Raw genomic sequence first — 18373 nt, forward strand, 5'->3', positions numbered from 1 at the left:
CATTACGTGCATTTTCCTTGCATTGCGTTTCCGCCCGCGAATCTTGCTGTTTCCTCATGCATAGCAACATGTCTTTGAGAATTCGAATGGAAGTTCAAGATAAAACGCATTGATGATCGGCGCCGTCAAGCGATGTTCGTCAACGGCGGCTATAGGCATAGCTCCGTGTCGCAAAGTCACATGAAACCCCACCGCGACTGAGGCCGTCACAACACCCCCAACATAAGGCATCGGTAATGTCAGTCCCTTGAGTCGATGCCCCGCACGGGAGCCTTAGGAGACGGATACTAAGGCGTAGCGAAGTCGCAGCCCGGCAATCATACGTTCCAGCATGCCCAAGAGCGCATGACGCCTTGGCGGGAACACCCCTCAGTCATTTTTCCATCACGTTTACTAGACTCCGCTGTGTTCTGGGCGGCGGATCGAAGGCTGGATACAGGTCTTGGGCGCATGGTTGAGACGTGTAAGTGATCCTTGGTAGCATCACCCCAGCTACGGCGCTTGAAGGTATGTTCCTTGGAGAGAGAGGCAAGTGAAGGGGTGATATATAAGTCGGAGTTACCTCGCCCACATTTTAAAGGCCAGCAACTTCGACAACAACAAGTCAACAGTAGCATCCAGCAAACTCTTCCTTTCGCTTTTCAGCACTTTTTCCATTCTTTCGCCCAGGTTGGCAATATTAACATCTACCCTATTACTACTCACTTTTTCTAAAGAGCTAGTCTCTCGTTTCCACATTAACGTTTAACGCATTACAACCTCGTTTTTTCTTCGGTCGATTCTAAATCACACATCAGCAAACATGGTTTCCAAGACTTTCATGATCGCGGCGATGATCGCCTACGTCGAGGCCCGTTTCGGTCAGGAGCAAGTCCCTATCAATGCTATCAGCAGTGTTCAGGGTGGTGACGCTGGTGCTGCTTCTACTATTGCTGGTGCGGCCATCTCTGACCTGCTTGGTGGAGCAAACTCTTGCGACAAGGTATGTCTCTCCACTCTACACCATCCACTTTCCCAGTTCCTGATTAACGAGTAAAACAGCTCGTCCGTGCTGACCAGATCTTCACTGAACTCGGTGGAGGTGCCGATGCCCTTACTGCCGCTATTGGCATGGTTACCGCAGAGAAGAACACCAACCCCTTCGCTGGCGGTAACGCCCAGAACGTCTGTGGCGATGCCTCGCTCCCTGTCACTCCTGAGCTTCGTGGTATTACCCCTCTCATCGACCCTGATGTTGATGTCAACGGTGATGCTGCGGCCCTTAGCCAGAGCAGTGCTGCTTCTCCTCTTGCTGCCGATGGCCTGAGTGTCTTTGATCTTATGGACCAGGCTGGTCTTGGTGACCTCGTTGTCAGCCAGGCTTCTGCCGGTGGCGCTGCTACGGGAGGTGCTGCTCAAGGTGGAAACCAGGCAGCTGCTGGTAACGGCAATGCTGGTAACGCTGCTAACAACGGCAACGCAAACAACAACCAGCAACAGCAAGGTTCCGCCGCTGGTAACGCTACTGACAGTGCTGGTAACGATGCCGCTGCTGGTAATAACAATGCCAACAACGACAACAACAACCAAAATGCCAATGCTGGTAACAACAACAATGCTAACGCTGGTAACAACAACAACAACAATGCCAATAACAACGGCAATGCTGGCAATGACAACGCAACCAACGACCAAAACGACAACCAAAACAACAACAACAACAACAACAACAACCAGCAAAACGGCAACAACAACGCCGGTAACAACGCCAACAACCAGAACAACAACCAGCAAGATGCCGCAGCAGGAAACGGTAACAACAATGCCAACGCCGGTGCTGATGCTGGCAACGCAGCTGGAGGAGCAGCCGGAGCTGGAGGTGAAGATTTCGGCCTCTGCACACCTACCATAACCTTCCAAGGCGGCGAGAATGGTCGTGCAGCTGACGAATTCACCTTCCAGATCGCTGACCCCCTAGCTCGCGGCGGTCAAGGAGAAGCCCTGAATCCCGACATCATCACCAACGCCCTTTGCAACCAACTGACCAATGTCTGCGAGGCAAACGACGCTGCTGTCGCCACATGTGAAAGTGCTGCTGCCGCTGTTAAGGGTGGAGATAGGAACAAGGCTTTGGCGGATCAGTTCAACAGCCTCGTTGGATTCCCAGGTGCAGTCACAAACCCTGATGGTGGGCCTGAGGATGTTGCTGCTGCCGGTGCGGGTGCTGCTAAGTCGAGGAAGATGCGCAGGGGACTCAGGATGTAAAGAGTAAGAGGAGCTGAGGTGGGAGATGAAGTAAAACAAGAAGATGGGGATATGCTTGATTGAGACGGAATATGAGAACAGTGCACACTTAGCTGGATGCTCACTGTCAAGGAGTTGCTCGACTTTTCCCTTTTTTATACTGTATTCTTATACCATAGCGTTTGCCTTTCGTGGAACGACGATTAGATTGATATCGATGAACAAACCTGTTACGATCAACAACAACCTGTATCTTTATTTTTGGGCCATGAGACGATGATTGACAACTGCTATCTCCATTGTTCGGCCGTGAGATAGTATCGTGTATCATTTGACGTCTTTGATGTTTTGTAATGCATAATGTTGGAATTCCCAAGCTCACGGAGGTGATTGGTTCGTGATTAACTCTCAGTGCTTGACCAAGTTCGATGTGCTAAGTGGCTATGAAGTTTGTCTTGTAATCTCGTAGGGGCTGAACCTTAAAAGGATTCGTCATGGCTGCATGCTCACGTCCACGTCGCCGAGCTCATTTATATCAAATACAACCACTGATACCCTGCGTTCCTTGGTTAGATCTGGTAGTCGCCTTCGCGAACCGGTCCAGTGGGTTTTGAAATCAGCGGCGTCTGGTGAGGGAAGTATTTTCCATTTCGAGACGCTGGTGTTGGACTCCCTCTTTTGTGTTATGGAAGGTTGGTCGAGCCACCGGATAAGTAGCAAGCGTTCCTGCCGCTAAGTCAATATGTGGCAGCTGATACATCTATGCGTCCGGACAACAGCGCATGCGGAGATTTCCACCATCGCTGGTGTGCTATAATCTTGGTACAAGACAGACTGGAACACGTTCTGAAGGGGTATTTGTATTTGCTTGCGGTATTCTCCTACTACATGGCAACAACTATCCGTATCTATGTTTCTCCTCGGTCGACAGGACGCCACCCCCCTCTCTCCGCTAGGCACACGACAGCTCCAGGAACGGCGAGGTAGTGAACCCAGAACTGGGGGAAAAGCAAGTTGTACCGTTCCCTACATTGTGGATTCGATCGATCTTCCGACTTCCGTGTGTCCGTCCCGAAAAAGAAAAGAAAAGAACGTGGCTAGACAACGTCATGAGAAATCTCCGTGGTCACAAGCTGCATCCATGTCTGCGATACAGCTGTTGTTGCGGGCTTAGATTGCAGAGGCAGCAGTATCTGCCCGAGCGTCTTCACCACACGGGCTGTGCTTCGACCTAATGCATCGAGGATGGATACTTCCTATTCCGAGAATCCTCCCCGGCATCCCCGCACATACTTCCGCCTTCACAGTCGCGTGCGGCTAACTCTTGGTACGTGATATGCAGAAGATAGTGGAATTGCGCGTCCATTGGCCATCTGTAACACGAGGTTCGACTTGGTGTGGCTGATCTGCAAGTCCGTTGTGATCTGCGCTGCATATGTAACTTCCGCGGAGCTGGTGGGGGGATGGGAGGGTCCTAGATGGACGCTTGACTTGCCTACGGAGGCGATGTGGCTTGCGGAGAGACCCTGAGCTAGAAGGCATGGAAGGAAGGAAGCAGTGCGTGTGGAGATAGTGAAGATAGCCAGGATCAGGGGAGCCATGCACGCTTAGAGTCGGTGAAGTTATGAGCTGTTTTGGACAGCGAGACGAGTATCGTGAGCTGGTTGGGATAGCGATGCAACTTTGCCTTTCCGAGCAAGCGGCTGGCGCACAGCGGTCATGTGTTGGACGATCATTGGGAAGTGCAGGCAGCCAAGGCAGGAGTGAGCTTGCAAAGTCCACGTGTGAAGATGCTAGAGTCAGTAAATCCCGCTGTCGTTCATTGCTTTTGAGGCTGAATCGAGCCGAAGCCACAGACGCAAGGTCATGGGCACAGCATAACTCACGTCGCATTCGTACCGATGTGGCGCAACGTGTGAAATGCCGGTCTCGAATACCTGGCCAAGAGGCTTCGTACGAACTTTGATCGCTAACCTGAGCCGTCGACACCGGATGGATAGTGCCCGCCCGTGAAGTGAAGCTACTGAGGACGTTTCGTGAATGCTAAGCCGCATCGAGGCAAGGCGTCTCATCCAAGATGAGGATCAGGTACAACTGCATTGACTCGACCCACCAAACACGTTTGAGGGAAGAAAGGTCGAATGTTGGTTGAGGATGAGCGGAGCGGCGAAGAGAAGGCCCGTCGTGTCCATCTCCGACAAGGTGTGGCAAAACGGCTGCGCCACGGAGATCACAAAAAGCTTGAGTGCTCAACAGATGGATTGTTTGGGTGACAGCGTGAGAGATGCGTTCACTCGACATGACATGGCGGCGCCCCATGCAAATGGTGCAGCGCTCAGACAACATTACGCAAAACACGTTAGCCAAAAGGGCTTAGTGCAATGGGTGGGTCATGCACGGGTGAAAATCGCGTGTCGTCGATTTGCAGGCCATTCCACACAGACAACAAAGCCTGTTAGCCTCATTGCGCACGAGCTTGGTCTAACATGGCACATTATTAAGAGAATCATTTAGCACAGGGCGAGAAGCCAAGGGAAGCTGAGAAAAAAACTTTGAGACCTGCTTGCTGAGAAAGGGATCACCATCGGTCCTATACTCGGTCCCATTCCCCCGCCATCCGATTCGCACCGCTGCAACAGGCCTTGATGACGACGTAGGTGCTAATCGCGAGTGTGGTTCTTCAGCTGATGGCGAAGTTCCTACCTTATACCTTCTTATATGCCTTTTTTCGCCGATTGAGACGCGGATTACTACTATAGTCTATGCTTGCGGCTCGCCAACACCCTGTGGATACCTACTAGATGAATCAGGCCAGCATGACCACTCCACGACGGAAAGCATGTGTCGAATGCCGCCAGCAAAAGGTACTTCCCCACCTCAATGGGACGCGACAATGTCCGACGATGCTATCAATCGTTTACTGATACTCTTCTTTGCAGATTCGATGTGATGTCGAGCAGCACAAGGTACCGCATGACCCATGCGGGCGCTGCAAGAAGATGGGACTGGAATGTCGCATCCTCCCTACATCAACCAGGAACTTGCGCCAGACGAAAGCAGAGATGCGACGAGAGCTGGAGGAGTTGCGATGGAACATGAGACAAGGGCAGAATTCTGGCGATGCAAACTACCCTCACTCGACGGCCTCACCAACCGTCGATATGCAGAATTACACCCCACTTGAACACGCTTCAGCCACATATTCGGATCCTTCTGGAAGGACTGATGCATCAGATTCAATGTCCCCAGCTTTCGACTCGAGGCCTCCGACACGAAAAGGTTCCGATCACCACGGCACGGTACCACGCGTGATAGACGGCTACTTACTCGATTCGAAACGGATCGACGATTGCTTCACCATGTCAGTCAGCCCAAAACATTTCTCTCGGTGTATACTAACAGCATTGTAGTTATTTCACACAATACCATCCGCTGTTCCCTATCTTGGACCCATCAATAGGGCCCAATAATTACTATGATCAATCGCCCTTCCTGTTCTGGACTATCGTGGTCACGGGATCGCGGCGGTACTCTGAACATGAAGTCCTTGAAAGGACAAGTCAGCCCATCACTCAACTAGCATTTTCCTCAATGGCGTTACGTACCTCGCAAGTTCCAATCATCCAAGGCCTTTTAATTCTTTGCACCTGGCGGCTACCTACCAACTCAATGTACAAAGATACAACACACCTCATGTGCGGTTCAGCAGTACATCTAGCAACGCAAATTGGCCTTCACATAGCAGGCGTAGGCCAGGATTTCGCTAGGACGCCGCTCGAGAAGGATCAATCGCTCAAGGTGCAACGTGCCAGACTTTGGCTATGTTGCGTCATCGTCTCCATAAGGTAAGGACTATAGATACAGTCTCGAAACTTGCGCTAACCATGTTTAGAACGAGTTGTGTTGAAGGCATACCACCTCTTGCTGAATCATTCTTCGATGGGGATGAGCAAGACCGAGAAGACATGGTTCCATACCTACCTTCTGACCTGCAATTCTTGCACAAAGTCTACATCATCCTCATGCGTGCCATAGTCGCTATGGGAAAAACTAACTTACAGTCTATCCACTGCGACGTTCGTGTGCTACGGTCGTTGATCGGTATATTCGACTCGCAGCTCCTCAGCCTGGCTCCGTCTTCCCCAAGTGAACTTGGTAAGTTTGATCAAACTCGTACGAAATTCGATCTGACGAAATAGATGCTCTACAACTCAGCTGTGCACGTATACATGTGATGGCGTTCCATTTCTTCGCCCATCCCACGAATCCCGGGCCCGACGCAGAGGGTCTTTCAAGGTTTTACTCTCTATGCATCTCAGTCATTCAATCCGCGGCAACTATGCAAACGACACAAAAGATCCACTTACCTTCTGTGTCGCAATCGTTCATTGATCGTACCATCACCCTGGCTGGTTTCACCATTTTGAGGCTTGTTCGAAGTCCGCTCGCTCAACACCTGGATTTGCTTGCGGGCGAACGAGCATTCTCCCAAGCGTATGATTTCCTCCAGAACGTGTCTTTGCAACCGGGAGATATCCACTTCCGAACTGCACATATTATGAAAGATTTATGGGGTAGCGACAAAGTGTTCCGTAAGAAGGACGGTCGTGTGGAATCGTTATATCTGAGGTTGAGAACAAGGTTGAGCATGAGCATCAGCTACGACATGTTCTGGTACTGGCGAGAGGAATTCGGCAATATGCAAAATCCCTACAACGGCGACGAAGCGACGCTTGAAAACGCTCAGCAGAGTGCACCTCGTAAGCATTTTACCACCAACTTTGATCAGCACATAGCTAACAAACAGGTCAAGAATACTCGTCACAGCAACAACAGCAGCACCAGCAGCACCAGCAGCACCAGCAGCACCACCAACAACAACAGCAGCAATTGGATCCATCGATGAGACAGCAACTTCCGGTAACCAAATTCGACCCCAGCTTGGTCAATCCCCAGATGCAACCGGATCCGTCCGTAATAAGCAGCTTCGATGCTTGGGAGGGTCCAGATTACGGTGTACCACCAATGCTCGATCAATTCCCTGATTACGACTGGGCAGCGGGCTTTGAGTTTTCGAACGCCGAGATGCCCAACGTACCGGTTGGACCTATAAATCCAATGATGGCAGCACCAGGTCCTGGAGGTGCACCAAATATGGGGTATACCTACGGTTAGACGTTGAGTGGTTGGTGTCCGTGTGTGAGAGAATGGCTTGGACGCGATGGAAGAGTGACGACTACGGTTTCTCGCCTGGTGCGGGAAATGAAGTGTTCAGATACCGTATACCTACTCAGATACGCAATGCCATGGGAAGGTCTTGCGACCAACCAAAGAAGCCAGATTCTGTCTACTATGCACCACCAAAGACGGATCTCTGAACACTAGGTCGCGGTGGCGAGGACCGGTCGACCACGTGCGGATACGGCGGGAAGTGATTGCGATGTCGGAAAATTGTTCGATCAGATCGATGCGGGCTGCACCTAGGATCAGGCGTGACGCCTAAGAGTTGTTGGGATGGTGTTCAACTGAGCCGACAGGAACCGAAAGATCTCCGAATCCGATTTGCGACCATTTCGCAGACGTATATAATAACAGAGGGTCTTCTCTTTCTGGTGGAGACGAGCATACGATGGATCTTACGGCAAGAGAATCTGCTCAGCATCGTCTGCGGTGTTGTCAGCAACCCAACCCTGGTGCCCACTAGCGCTGGCGTGCGCTAGATGATCAATCCTGAAGGCGTGTGGAGGAAGGAAGAGAACACGCATTACAACACCAGGAATTCATCATGCCGGCTGCCAGCTCACTTTAAATCCCAGTCTACCCCCTCAGCACCCCCATGCGCTCGCCTACCCAGGACTTCGGCATCGGCCAGCATCCCGAACGGGGCATCACATCCTTCTTCTTCTTCTCATACGACATTGCCTTTCCGCCTACGACAAGCCGACCATGATATCGGCCAACCCGAGCCTTGCAGTCGTCTAGCCAGTGAGACGGGACGAGTGAGGCGCTCCTACCGGTCAAACTGCCGGCGAACATCGGCACATGACACTACGTCAGCAAGAGGAGCAGGGCATTGCGGGGTGTCACCACAACAGCTTTTCCCTGGTGTTAACGCATATCTTGGGCGTTATGACGTGAGTGGGTAATTTTCACAATTCTGATTTGTGAACGAGCTGGTAAACGTTCAACCAAACCTTTTCGCCATCGCGCAAAAGATCCTTTCTCACAAACCAGACCCTTCGGAGGACTTGGCCGAGAAGATGGGGATAGGCGGTCATAGATGTGCAGCGTAGTTTGTCTTTCCATGAGGGTGTGGTTACCATTATTTTTCATTTCGTACTTTTTTAGGTTTAGCTATCTAGATTCTATACAAGGCGTTAGGAGTTTGCTCCGGTTGGTAATTACACTATTACTTTTGAAAATCTCCGGTCTCTTTTCGGGTTGACAGGCCTCCTAGTCGCGACGGACGAACAACTATCACTACCGGATCTGGCATACCATTCCGCCACAGTATATACGCAAGACGCCGATACTCAGCGGGCAAAAGTGAGGCCACCGAGTGTCTGTTGCTGAGCACACTGTACTTTACGAGGACGTTGTGCTTCTTAAACGGATCGGATCTGGCGCGGCTTGACAGCGAGGAAAAGCAAAACGCAACGTTCATTGAGAAAAGCTTGATCGTTACCATTCATTGATATCTTTGAGAGCGAAAAAGAGAAGGGAAACATGGGATCCAGCAAAGCACCGGAAAGAAGGATTACAGCAGTTGAGAAGCTGAGAAGCATGTTGGCGAATCCGGACAAATTCCTTTCTTGTCCTGGGGTGTACGATGGCTTCACAGCGAGGATAGCCCTTCAAGAAGGTGTGGACTGTCTATACATGGTATGTCTTACAGGTCACCGTTAGTATCCCGCGTTATCACAACTAACACGCATACGCAGACTGGTGCAGGAACAACAATGTCCCGTCTAGGCGCCGCCGACATGGGCATAGCAACCTTCACCGACATGCTCCAAAACGCCACAATGCTTGCTTCCATCTCCCCGAGCACACCTCTAATTGCCGACGCCGACACAGGCTACGGCGGTCCCGTAATGGTCGGTCGCACAGTAACATCCTATATCCGCGCAGGTGTTGCAGGTCTGCATCTAGAAGACCAAATAGTGAGCAAGCGCTGCGGTCACCTAAACGGCAAGCAACTCGTCGACACGGAAGAATTCGAATCTAGGATCCGCGCTGCGAGGTTAGCGAGAGAGGAATCCGGTGGTGACATTGTGATTATCGCAAGGACAGATGCCTTACAGGGTTTTGGTTATGAGGAGGCTTTGCATCGTCTTCGTGCTGCTGTTGCTCAAGGCGCCGATGTGGCCTTCCTGGAAGGTGTTACGACGGCTGAAGACGCGAAGAAGATATGCGCTGATTTGGCGCCCACACCTTGTCTTTTTAACAGTGTGCCTGGTGGTGTGTCTCCAGACTTTACAGTTGACGAGTGCAAGCAGCTCGGGTACAAACTTGCCATCTTCCCCTTGTTGGCATGCGAGGTTGTATATCCGGCGGTTAGGAAGGCGATCCAACAGATGAAGGCAGGACATGTTGAAAGTGTAGAGGAGGACGGGAAGAGACATGGACCTAGGGAGCTGTTCAAGCTGTGTGGGCTGGATGAGTTAATCGAGTTTGACGTCAAGGCTGGTGGATTAGGCTACAAGAATGGTGCGTGATGGGGACCATGGGCAGAGACAAGAAAAAGAAGTCAGGCTTGATGGACTTGGTGTGAGATGGAAGATGGGAGATGTGATAAATATGCTATATACCACTGATAGTTTTGCAATTCAAGGTAGTTTCGAAGAAGGTTTATCACTGCCAACCTTGAGACTGCTTTTCCAAAGACGACTATTCCCTGGAAATCCTTCTCTCCATCCTCTGCCACATGTTCTTCAAACCTTCAATATCCTCCCGGACTTTCTGCAACTCCTGCCAATGCTTTCCCTCGATCTCTCCCCTCCTAAGTTCGGTCTCTAGCCTAGCAATCTCACTGATGATGACGACAGCCGTGTTGTAGTTTGTAGCATCATCGTAAGTAGCCGCTACAAGCCCCTCAAGGGCTTTTCTAGCGGTCTCTAGCTTGTTTGTATAGGGCATGGTGTGACGCTCTGTTTGAGAGCATATGCGAGTGACGGGGATTCTCAGAGTTGGGGTCGGGGTGGCAGGCCGAGCGGGAGGGGTGGGAATGATGATAGTTGTGGGTGGTTTATTGATTGAGTTTGTTGTTCGGGAGCGTGCGTGGTAGTGTTGCGATATGGGCAGATCTGGATCGTGATCGCCAGGCTTTGGGCCGCAGAAGTAGAGATTGCGGATCTGTGTGGAGAGGGCCAATAGGCTTGGACGACCGACGGCTCGCACGTTGGTGATAGAGCAGCGGGTTGACGGAAACATGTTGAAATTTGCTTGAAGTTGTCTTCGAGATTTTGAGCGTCTTCGCAATCGGTTGGTTTGGTCGTGGGCGCGGTCGCAAGTTTAAAGTAAAGACTAAGTTGCTATGAAGGTAGTTTGTAAAAGAGGGAACGAGAAAAAGATAATGTGCTCGTATTATACATGAAGCAGGAATGTGCCTCTCTGCTCACAATCGCGATTCACCGCACTGACCGTGGCCGTTCCACGGAAGTGATCCAAGTCAGTGATATAAGAGCAGGAGAACGGTAATCACAAACCAGTTCCTCGCCACGGTACCGATTTCCATTTGCTGCCAGTCCTATGAGCACATACTTGCGAGGTTACATCCTTGGTTAGGCAATTGTTGGTAAACTGGTGAGTCGATTATCTTGCGCTCGCTACCACCCAAAACTCCTCATGCCTTCGCTAGACAAATCTACCTTACGGAATAATGCCAGTCATACTTCTCGGCATAGTGGTCATCACTCGAACGACGACTCATGCGGGTCAAGGGCAGAATACTTTCGGAATTTCTCAAGATGGGTGACCGTGGTTACACATCCGCCAACGCCTCAAATGAACCTCAACTTGGGTACCCTTAACTCCGCTACACCGACCTATGACGCCGACGCCAAATGCAAAATCGCTCAGATGTCATTTAGCCCACTCTCGCATCGTCAGCTTCAGCTGCAGGCGGCGCTGTCTCTTTGGTCAGATAGTCGGCATCCTCAGCCTCTTCGTATTCTGCAATTAGACCTTGTACAACTTCCTTAGCTTCATCGAATTCGCCGAGACCATCTTTGAAGGGCACTTCACGTTTGTAGCTCTCAAGGAAAGCGTTACGTTTTCTGAGCGTGGAGTATTGCGCTACTATTCGCTTGAAGAGTGTGGCGATACCTGTGTGATTCGCAAGCATAAGTCCCGAAACTCGGTGTGAGGAGGTCACGTAGGGAGACTTCTTCGTCAAGGCGACTTGAATAGAGGCGGGCCCCCACGGTATAAAGGTAGCGAGACGACGTTCGCGAATGCGCATAAGCGATTTGTGCACCTAGGTAGTCAATGAGGTGAATTCAAGTAAGCAACTGGAGGAGACGTACATCTGAAGGGTCGGCCTCTCCCTGGATAATGTTCAAAATGGACATGTAGCAGCTCTTCTTGGTGGGGTTTGTAGAGACCATGCGGTTCTTGGGCTGCAAGAGTCGTCTCATAACGTCCAAGACGGTTGTTTTGCGAACCGTCTTGGCCTGCTCTACGTTCTCGCCGGAGAAGGGGGTGTAAGAAGTCATGAGGAAATGACAGCGCGGTGTGGGAATGAGCGATGCAACGATACCCACAAGGTCGTTGTGCATGTATCCAGGATAACGGAGGGTCGTGGTACTGGCGGACATGACGGTGGACACCAACTGGTTGGTCTGCTCGAATGAGGGGTTCATGACATGCAGTCGGTCTGCGGCAATCCTTGTCAAGGCTCCGTTGTCGAGGACAACCTGAAAATTCAGTACGTAGGTATGGGATTGATGCTGGGGTCTACTCACCACGGAGTCTGCGTTTTGTGTCAAGCGTCTCATGCTCAGCAAGCTGTTGTATGGTTGGACGACGATGTCGCCGTCCTGTGTGTTGGGAAAGACACTGTATGTCTGGATCAGCTTCTTTGGGAATCTGTCGTTCAGTCGTTCGAGCATGTATGAGCCGAGACCGGATCCAGTACCACCAGCGATGGAGTGCAGCATCATGAAACCCTCGAGTGAGTCTGAGCCGTCAGCCTCACGGTCAATCATATCCAAAATGTCCTCGTGCACCTGCTCGCCCATGCTGTAGCCCATGCCCCAGTTGTTTCCGGCGCCGGTGCCATCCTTGTGTATGTAGAAGTTTTCGGGGTTGTAGATGTTCTTGTAGGCGCTCGACTGGATGGAATTGAGGACTCTGGGCTCGAGATCCAGAAGAATGGCGCGTGGAATGTAGCGGGTGTCGTCTGACTGGTAGAAGAAGACGTCTTTGCGGTCACCGCCCTCGGTCGCAAAGTCCTCGAGGTTGCCATCGCGATTGATACCGTGTTCTTGACAGAGCTGCTGCCAGAACTGCTGCCCGACGCTGTTGCCGCATTGGCCAGCCTGCAGTGTTATGATTTCTCTGGCATGGATTAGCTACAACACGTGAGCGCATTCTGCTAGCTACACAGGCGTACCTAGGCATTGTGGTCTTGATCAGCGACGTGGTGGGCTGCGAACGCGCTTTGGGCGGGGTGCACGCGTCGGGTCGCCAAATGTTTGCGCCCTGCCGTCATAGCTTTCCTCACTTGACACAACTTATACTCGGACATGCTGATATTTCATCGCATTGCATAATCTACTACTGCTCCTCCTCCTCTCTTATCTTGACGAGTGACTTACGCTGAAACCCAAAGTAACACTGGAACAAGACCGTGTATATCAGACAGAAGAAGTTGATCCGCAGCACGTCCAGCCATGTCATCATCGTCACCCCGTCTCTCGTTCCCTCGTTCCACGACTTCCGAACCTCCAGAAAGAGCTTCGGGTCGTCCGTCACGACGCCATCAAGGCCGTGCCGTATGTCCCATCGCATCCGGCTCTCCTCGTTCACCGTCCATGCGTACACGGGCCGACCGTCGCTCTGAGCTTTCCGTATAAACAGCCGACCCCATGGCGTCATGAGAATGGCCTGTGCCATGTTGAAAGAGACGTTCGGTACAGTAAAGAAATACGACGCAATCAGCGTTGAGAAGCCAATGTGCGAGATTGGGAAGCCAGGCAGGTACCGTGAGCATAGCGGAAGGTACTTGGCTGCCCAGCACCCTAGCACGATACGCTTCTGCCATGGCCTAGATGGTGACGGAGCCACACTCCGAATTGTGTCACCAATCAAGCGCATCACATCGTCCGCGTTGTTGTCAAGCTGTACGCTATCAGTGTGAGGCTGTACAAACAGACCAGTAATGCATACCTTGATATCGAGCAACACCCAGATATCTTCGAGTCCAGGTTGTGCAAGATACTCGAGCAGATCCAAGAGACGAGGCATCTTCTCGTGGGGTTCTTTCAACGTCCTCAGCTTACTTATGAACTCATAGTTGCAGTCTATAACCTTCTCGTCTCTGCCAAAACACCGCTTCAGGTCCTTGTCCTAAGGCAGAGTCAGTCTGCCGTCAACGCACCGTCGTCGGATAGACTCACATGAGATAATACGACTACACCATCTTTCGTCAGATGTACGTCTGTTTCCAGACCCTCTGCGCCTACTTCAACTGCTCCCTTGAACGCCCCCATAGTGTTCTCGGGGAACTTGGCCTTGTACCCTCGGTGGGCAATAGCCTGTGGTAACCGCCTGCCAGACACATTTTTACGTCCAAATGCAAACGTAGCTATACAGTTGGTCAACACACACACACACACACACACACAGAGTCGCAGTCCGGGACTACAGTAGGTTTCCTAACCTGTGGGGAACTTGGCTTTCGGACCGAGCAGTGGCTGCTCAACAATCTTGTCGAGCTGCTTGGTGAGCCCTTCAAACACTGGCGGTACCCCTACGACCATGTTTTCGAGGATTGGTGTTTGTACGTCGAATGCGCTGTCGACGCCGCCAACGTCTGTCTTGATCTCAGACATGACGAAATGCTTTCTGGCCCGGCAGTTCCGAAAGCGGACAAGAGCGGAGTTTTCGGGAATAAGCACAATAGCGTAGATGGGAAATGTATGTACAATGAAAGGTATGAACAAACGCATGCGCAAGTTCAGCGTCAAGGCAAAGGTTACAAATATCCACACCTGCAAGCACAATCAATCTTCCATCTCCACATTATACACCTGCAAGGCAAATTTGCGGCGCGGAATCTCAAAGACCCTTCCCTTACGGGTGCCGCCGAACGCGCACTCGTGCGCCGCAACATCTCAAAAGCGCCGTGCAGGACCCTCGCCCAACCCACACTCTCAAGGACACCGAATCTGTTCCAAAATCAGCCACCCATGTTACCGCAACGGGCATGGTAGGCTGGAAAGCGCAGACCGATGGAGAAGACCTGCGTCCCGCATTGGCTAGCAAGCCCAGCTAAGCTTCGTTCCATGATGGTCTCCATGAGTCCCGGATGTATCAGCTCCCGGCGCCACTAAGACAGTTGGAGTTGCAGCATGCATCCCTTCTCACGCATTCAACGTGTCAGCTAAGGCAACGTATAACATGAATCTTCCTGGGTTACGAAATAGGGATTATCCCTTTACGCGCTTTCGTGCAACTTGATCGCTTCGAAAAAGGGTAGTACCAACATGGACGGTGCTAGTGTAATGGAAGAAGTGGTGAAATTCCATCAAATCCGGTGCCGTGGGTGGATCTACCGCTAGATGCGCGTGGCGCGTCGATCACGTCCTTGCTTTGAAGCTTGCGCACGTGCTGGCTGTCAGGAGGATGATGACTTCCCGTCTACATGCATGCGAGTTCGTCAAGGCTGGTCATACCGTTGACCGCTTTATGCTTATCGTGTCACGCTTGTTGAGATGGTAATCTCCCAATTGTAAGATGCTTGCAGGCAGCCTATAAGGCCAGCCATACGAAATGGCGCGTGGCGCTTTCGGGTAGGATTGAGCCGTAGATGAGTAGAGCACATGTGGCGGGGTGCTTGGTTCCCATTGGAGATTGCTAATGATGAGGTTAGTGATGGTTTACCCTTGAAAAAGTGTATGAGTGAGATCAGTGACAGATAACACGAAGGTCTAGATACTGCGGTCTCGAAGAGTTTCAAAGTCTTGCTATGACATCTCAAGCCATGTGTGGACTCGACGAATCTTAATGCACTATAGAGACTGACAAGCGTCTAGACTCGACTCGGTATTGTCACATTCATCTCGAGGGGTGTACATTGAACCATGTCTCCCTACGTCTAATCTTGGGCTACTCCCGTAGACACCAAATGCGCGAAAGCATTACCCTCAGCATCCATTTCTCCGTGCACTACCCGCTCCTCCTATGAGGCAACCTCGAACTTTGGCGTGTATTTTGCTGCCGCCTTTGCGAACTCCTCTTTCTTGCTCGCCCAGTCTGCAATAGCCCTATGCTGTGGTGCAGAAGATTGCAATTGTGACTTGAGTTGCTCAGCGTCCTCCTTCTTACCAAGCAGCGTGTTAAGGACGATGAGGTTGGCGAGTGTGTCGGCAGAAGTGCCGTCGATGGAAAGCGCTTGTTGTAGAGCGGCTTCGGCTTCCGGGAGGCGGCCGAGGTGGAGTTCTGATACGGCCTGTGCGACGAGGGAGTGTGGGGAGGTGGATTGAGAGCTCGTGGCTAGTTCCTCGAAGACGTAGAATGCAGATTGGTACTTCTCGCCGCCCTGAATGGGATGTTAATGGTAAGTCTAATAGTGACGGTCGTAAAGGAGAACGTACTTCTCGCATGCCAACCCAACTCTCGGCGATGTTGACAAGCAGGCTATCTTGTGCCCATTTCCGTGCACGCTGAGCCTCTTTTGCAGCGAGATCTGTGCGGTTTTGTTGGAGGTGGATTTGTACGATGAGTGCAACGCTACCTAGACGTTAGCCACTGACTCTCTCATGACATGAGGCACGTAGAGGAATCTGCATGACGTACGCGTCCAAACTGCCTTGGTGCTTGCTCAACACATTGAGCGCGGCCTCAGTCTCGCCCGCTCTTTCTAATATCATGCCCACGCAAAGCTGCACCGTCAAGTTGTCCTGCCCATGTTGCTCTGCCAGCTTCTTCGCCTGACCTACTACGTCCTTGGACTGCTCATAGTCGGCTAGCAGCTTCACTGCGATCAGATCTGGTGTCTTCTCGGATGCGAGTTCGTTGGAGACGGCTTGTGCTTGGCCGAGCGCGATTCGACTGCGGAGCTGGAGGACGCGAAGGGGAAGCGCATTTGACGAGGAGAAATTTGAAGTATCGAAATCGAGAACCTGCTGGTAGGCGCCGGCGTGGAAGGCCGAGTGGATGTTTATGAGCTCTGGATAGACATTAGTGGGGCTCTGAGCTGGTGTGGCTGGTGGTCCAACGAACCTCCCTCGGGTGAGTAGGGGTCCATGATTGTAGTGCTTGTGGAGTGGCTTTGTATGGTGAGCGACTGCAATGTTTCGTGTCAATGGCTTCTAGATTGGAGATGCAATGGTGGTGATGAAGCCAGATTGAGTTTGGCTTCCTTGCTCGGACCCTAAGCGACGCTCATTGGCTGCTGCTCCGCATCCCCATCTGGCTGCCACGATGCTATGCCAGCCAATGTATTCGTCCGACTAGTCTTCTACACTCTACGAATAGTGAAAGTCATGAATCTCGTACCAGCAGGCACCAGACTAGTCTTCATCCTCTTTGATAGATCTTCCTCGCCAAGTACAGCTTGAACCACCCAATCTGTTCCAGTCTCGTCTCCAACCTGCTTCCACATCTTCGCCCACGACTCAGGATTGTGCCAGAAAGCAGTCATCTCCTTCATGACATGTGCGAAACTGCCAGCTTCAGGCTTGCCGCCCTGTCGTCCAACAATAAGGCTTCCAGATACTGGCTTCAACAACTGAACAGCACGCTTGGCTGCCCTCACCTGTTGGTCCCAGTCGAACAGGTGAAAGAAGGACGCGGCGTTGATCACATCCATCTTCCCATCCATCTGCTTCAGCGCCGAGTCGGTGTCAAAGATGTCGGCTTCCACAAATTGCGTCTGCAGGGTTGACTTGTCCAAGAACATATGATAACCAATTCCCCAGAAGTTCTTCTTGAGATCGGATGCATACATATGCTCTGAGGGGGCGCCATCATGAACCAACTTGCGGACATCCTGGCCCATACAACATCCCAGATCGAGGAATTTTTCCCCGCTCTTGATCCGACTGAGAACTTCCTGGTAGGCGGGGTTCACCCCAATGGAGAAATTCAAGAAGCCCCAGTTTCCCAGGCAAGGATACGGGAACTATTACATTGTCAACACAGTTGTGCTCTTGTTGCCCAATGGGTACCCAAACTCACAACCGTAAATGCGTCATCTCTCACACGTTTAATGTGAGTGACTACATCCGCCGGTGGTATCTTGCTATACTTCTCAAAAATGTCTCTTGTCGCAGGACTTGGCTCCTCAAGCTCTTTGGTGTACCATGGTAGCAACTCGGGATTCGTTTCATATTCTTTGGTCTCGAGAATCTGCTGCACAGAACTGCGCTCTTCCTGAGCCGGATCTTGTACTTGGGCGGCTTCGGTCATGGTTGCGCTGCTTGTATGTTTTAGAATAAATCCAGTGGTATTGGCACTTCCCAATAACTTTCGCAAACTCATCGTAGGCCATGTCTTTATGCTTCTTCAGACATGCAGTCAGTATCCGGTTTCGTGATAGTGCCAGGCGTACGGCCGCCCTCGTCATCAGGCAGCCATCCCCCAGGAACCCTCTACATCAAATCGGCCTTACAACTACTCCGGCTGTCCGTGACAACTACACAGAAAAGACAAGTCAGATGTCAGTCGTAAAGCGTGGACCAGTCTGGCAGTCGTGGAGATAATGCCAGCCAATATAGATGCCCTGCGGCTGGACCTTCCCGGGATGACCTTGGTGGGGGATGGCGGGGCAGGTACCGCGCGCGGCCAGTGACGTGCATAGACCTAGAAAATTGTGCCCAACGCAAACACAAGGAAAAACTCCGCAAACCTGAAGGTCCCCATATATATCCGGCGACAGCTCTGTCAATCTTCTGTTTACTTCCGTAAACGATCACGTCCTCTA

The 18373-nt window shown here is 51.5% G+C and overlaps 6 protein-coding genes across 6 annotated transcripts; 3 read left to right on the forward strand and 3 right to left on the reverse strand.

The window, feature by feature from the left end:
- Window positions 1-802: 802 nt before the first annotated feature.
- Window positions 803-2244, forward strand: GT037_007441 (uncharacterized protein; the record flags this gene model as incomplete). The annotated part of the gene is made up of 2 exons (XM_038932488.1): window positions 803-982; window positions 1042-2244. The coding sequence occupies 2 exons, from the start codon at window positions 803-805 to the stop codon at window positions 2242-2244; spliced, it is 1383 nt and encodes a 460-aa protein (XP_038784976.1).
- A 2978-nt stretch (window positions 2245-5222) lies between these two features.
- GT037_007442 (c6 zinc finger domain-containing protein) lies at window positions 5223-7398 on the forward strand (the record flags this gene model as incomplete). Its single annotated transcript, XM_038932489.1, has 5 exons — window positions 5223-5584; window positions 5634-6068; window positions 6116-6378; window positions 6423-6983; window positions 7031-7398. 5 exons carry the CDS (start codon window positions 5223-5225, stop codon window positions 7396-7398), a joined length of 1989 nt encoding a protein of 662 aa, XP_038784977.1.
- Window positions 7399-8949: 1551 nt separating this feature from the next.
- On the forward strand, window positions 8950-9941 carry GT037_007443 (carboxyvinyl-carboxyphosphonate phosphorylmutase; the record flags this gene model as incomplete). Its single annotated transcript, XM_038932490.1, has 2 exons — window positions 8950-9105; window positions 9165-9941. 2 exons carry the CDS (start codon window positions 8950-8952, stop codon window positions 9939-9941), a joined length of 933 nt encoding a protein of 310 aa, XP_038784978.1.
- Window positions 9942-10113: 172 nt separating this feature from the next.
- GT037_007444 (uncharacterized protein) lies at window positions 10114-10656 on the reverse strand (the record flags this gene model as incomplete). The annotated part of the gene is made up of 1 exon (XM_038932491.1): window positions 10114-10656. The coding sequence occupies one exon, from the start codon at window positions 10654-10656 to the stop codon at window positions 10114-10116; it is 543 nt and encodes a 180-aa protein (XP_038784979.1).
- A 655-nt stretch (window positions 10657-11311) lies between these two features.
- GT037_007445 (tubulin-domain-containing protein) lies at window positions 11312-14279 on the reverse strand (the record flags this gene model as incomplete). The annotated part of the gene is made up of 8 exons (XM_038932492.1): window positions 11312-11701; window positions 11751-12140; window positions 12189-12783; window positions 12839-12884; window positions 13044-13566; window positions 13615-13794; window positions 13845-14032; window positions 14108-14279. The coding sequence occupies 8 exons, from the start codon at window positions 14277-14279 to the stop codon at window positions 11312-11314; spliced, it is 2484 nt and encodes an 827-aa protein (XP_038784980.1).
- Window positions 14280-15628: 1349 nt separating this feature from the next.
- GT037_007446 (coatomer subunit epsilon) lies at window positions 15629-17859 on the reverse strand (the record flags this gene model as incomplete). The annotated part of the gene is made up of 5 exons (XM_038932493.1): window positions 15629-15988; window positions 16044-16179; window positions 16246-16618; window positions 16948-17572; window positions 17629-17859. The coding sequence occupies 5 exons, from the start codon at window positions 17857-17859 to the stop codon at window positions 15629-15631; spliced, it is 1725 nt and encodes a 574-aa protein (XP_038784981.1).
- Window positions 17860-18373: the final 514 nt, after the last annotated feature.

This window comes from Alternaria burnsii, assembly GCF_013036055.1.
Source record: "Alternaria burnsii strain CBS107.38 chromosome Unknown 715, whole genome shotgun sequence".
Classification (NCBI taxonomy): domain Eukaryota; kingdom Fungi; phylum Ascomycota; class Dothideomycetes; order Pleosporales; family Pleosporaceae; genus Alternaria; species Alternaria burnsii.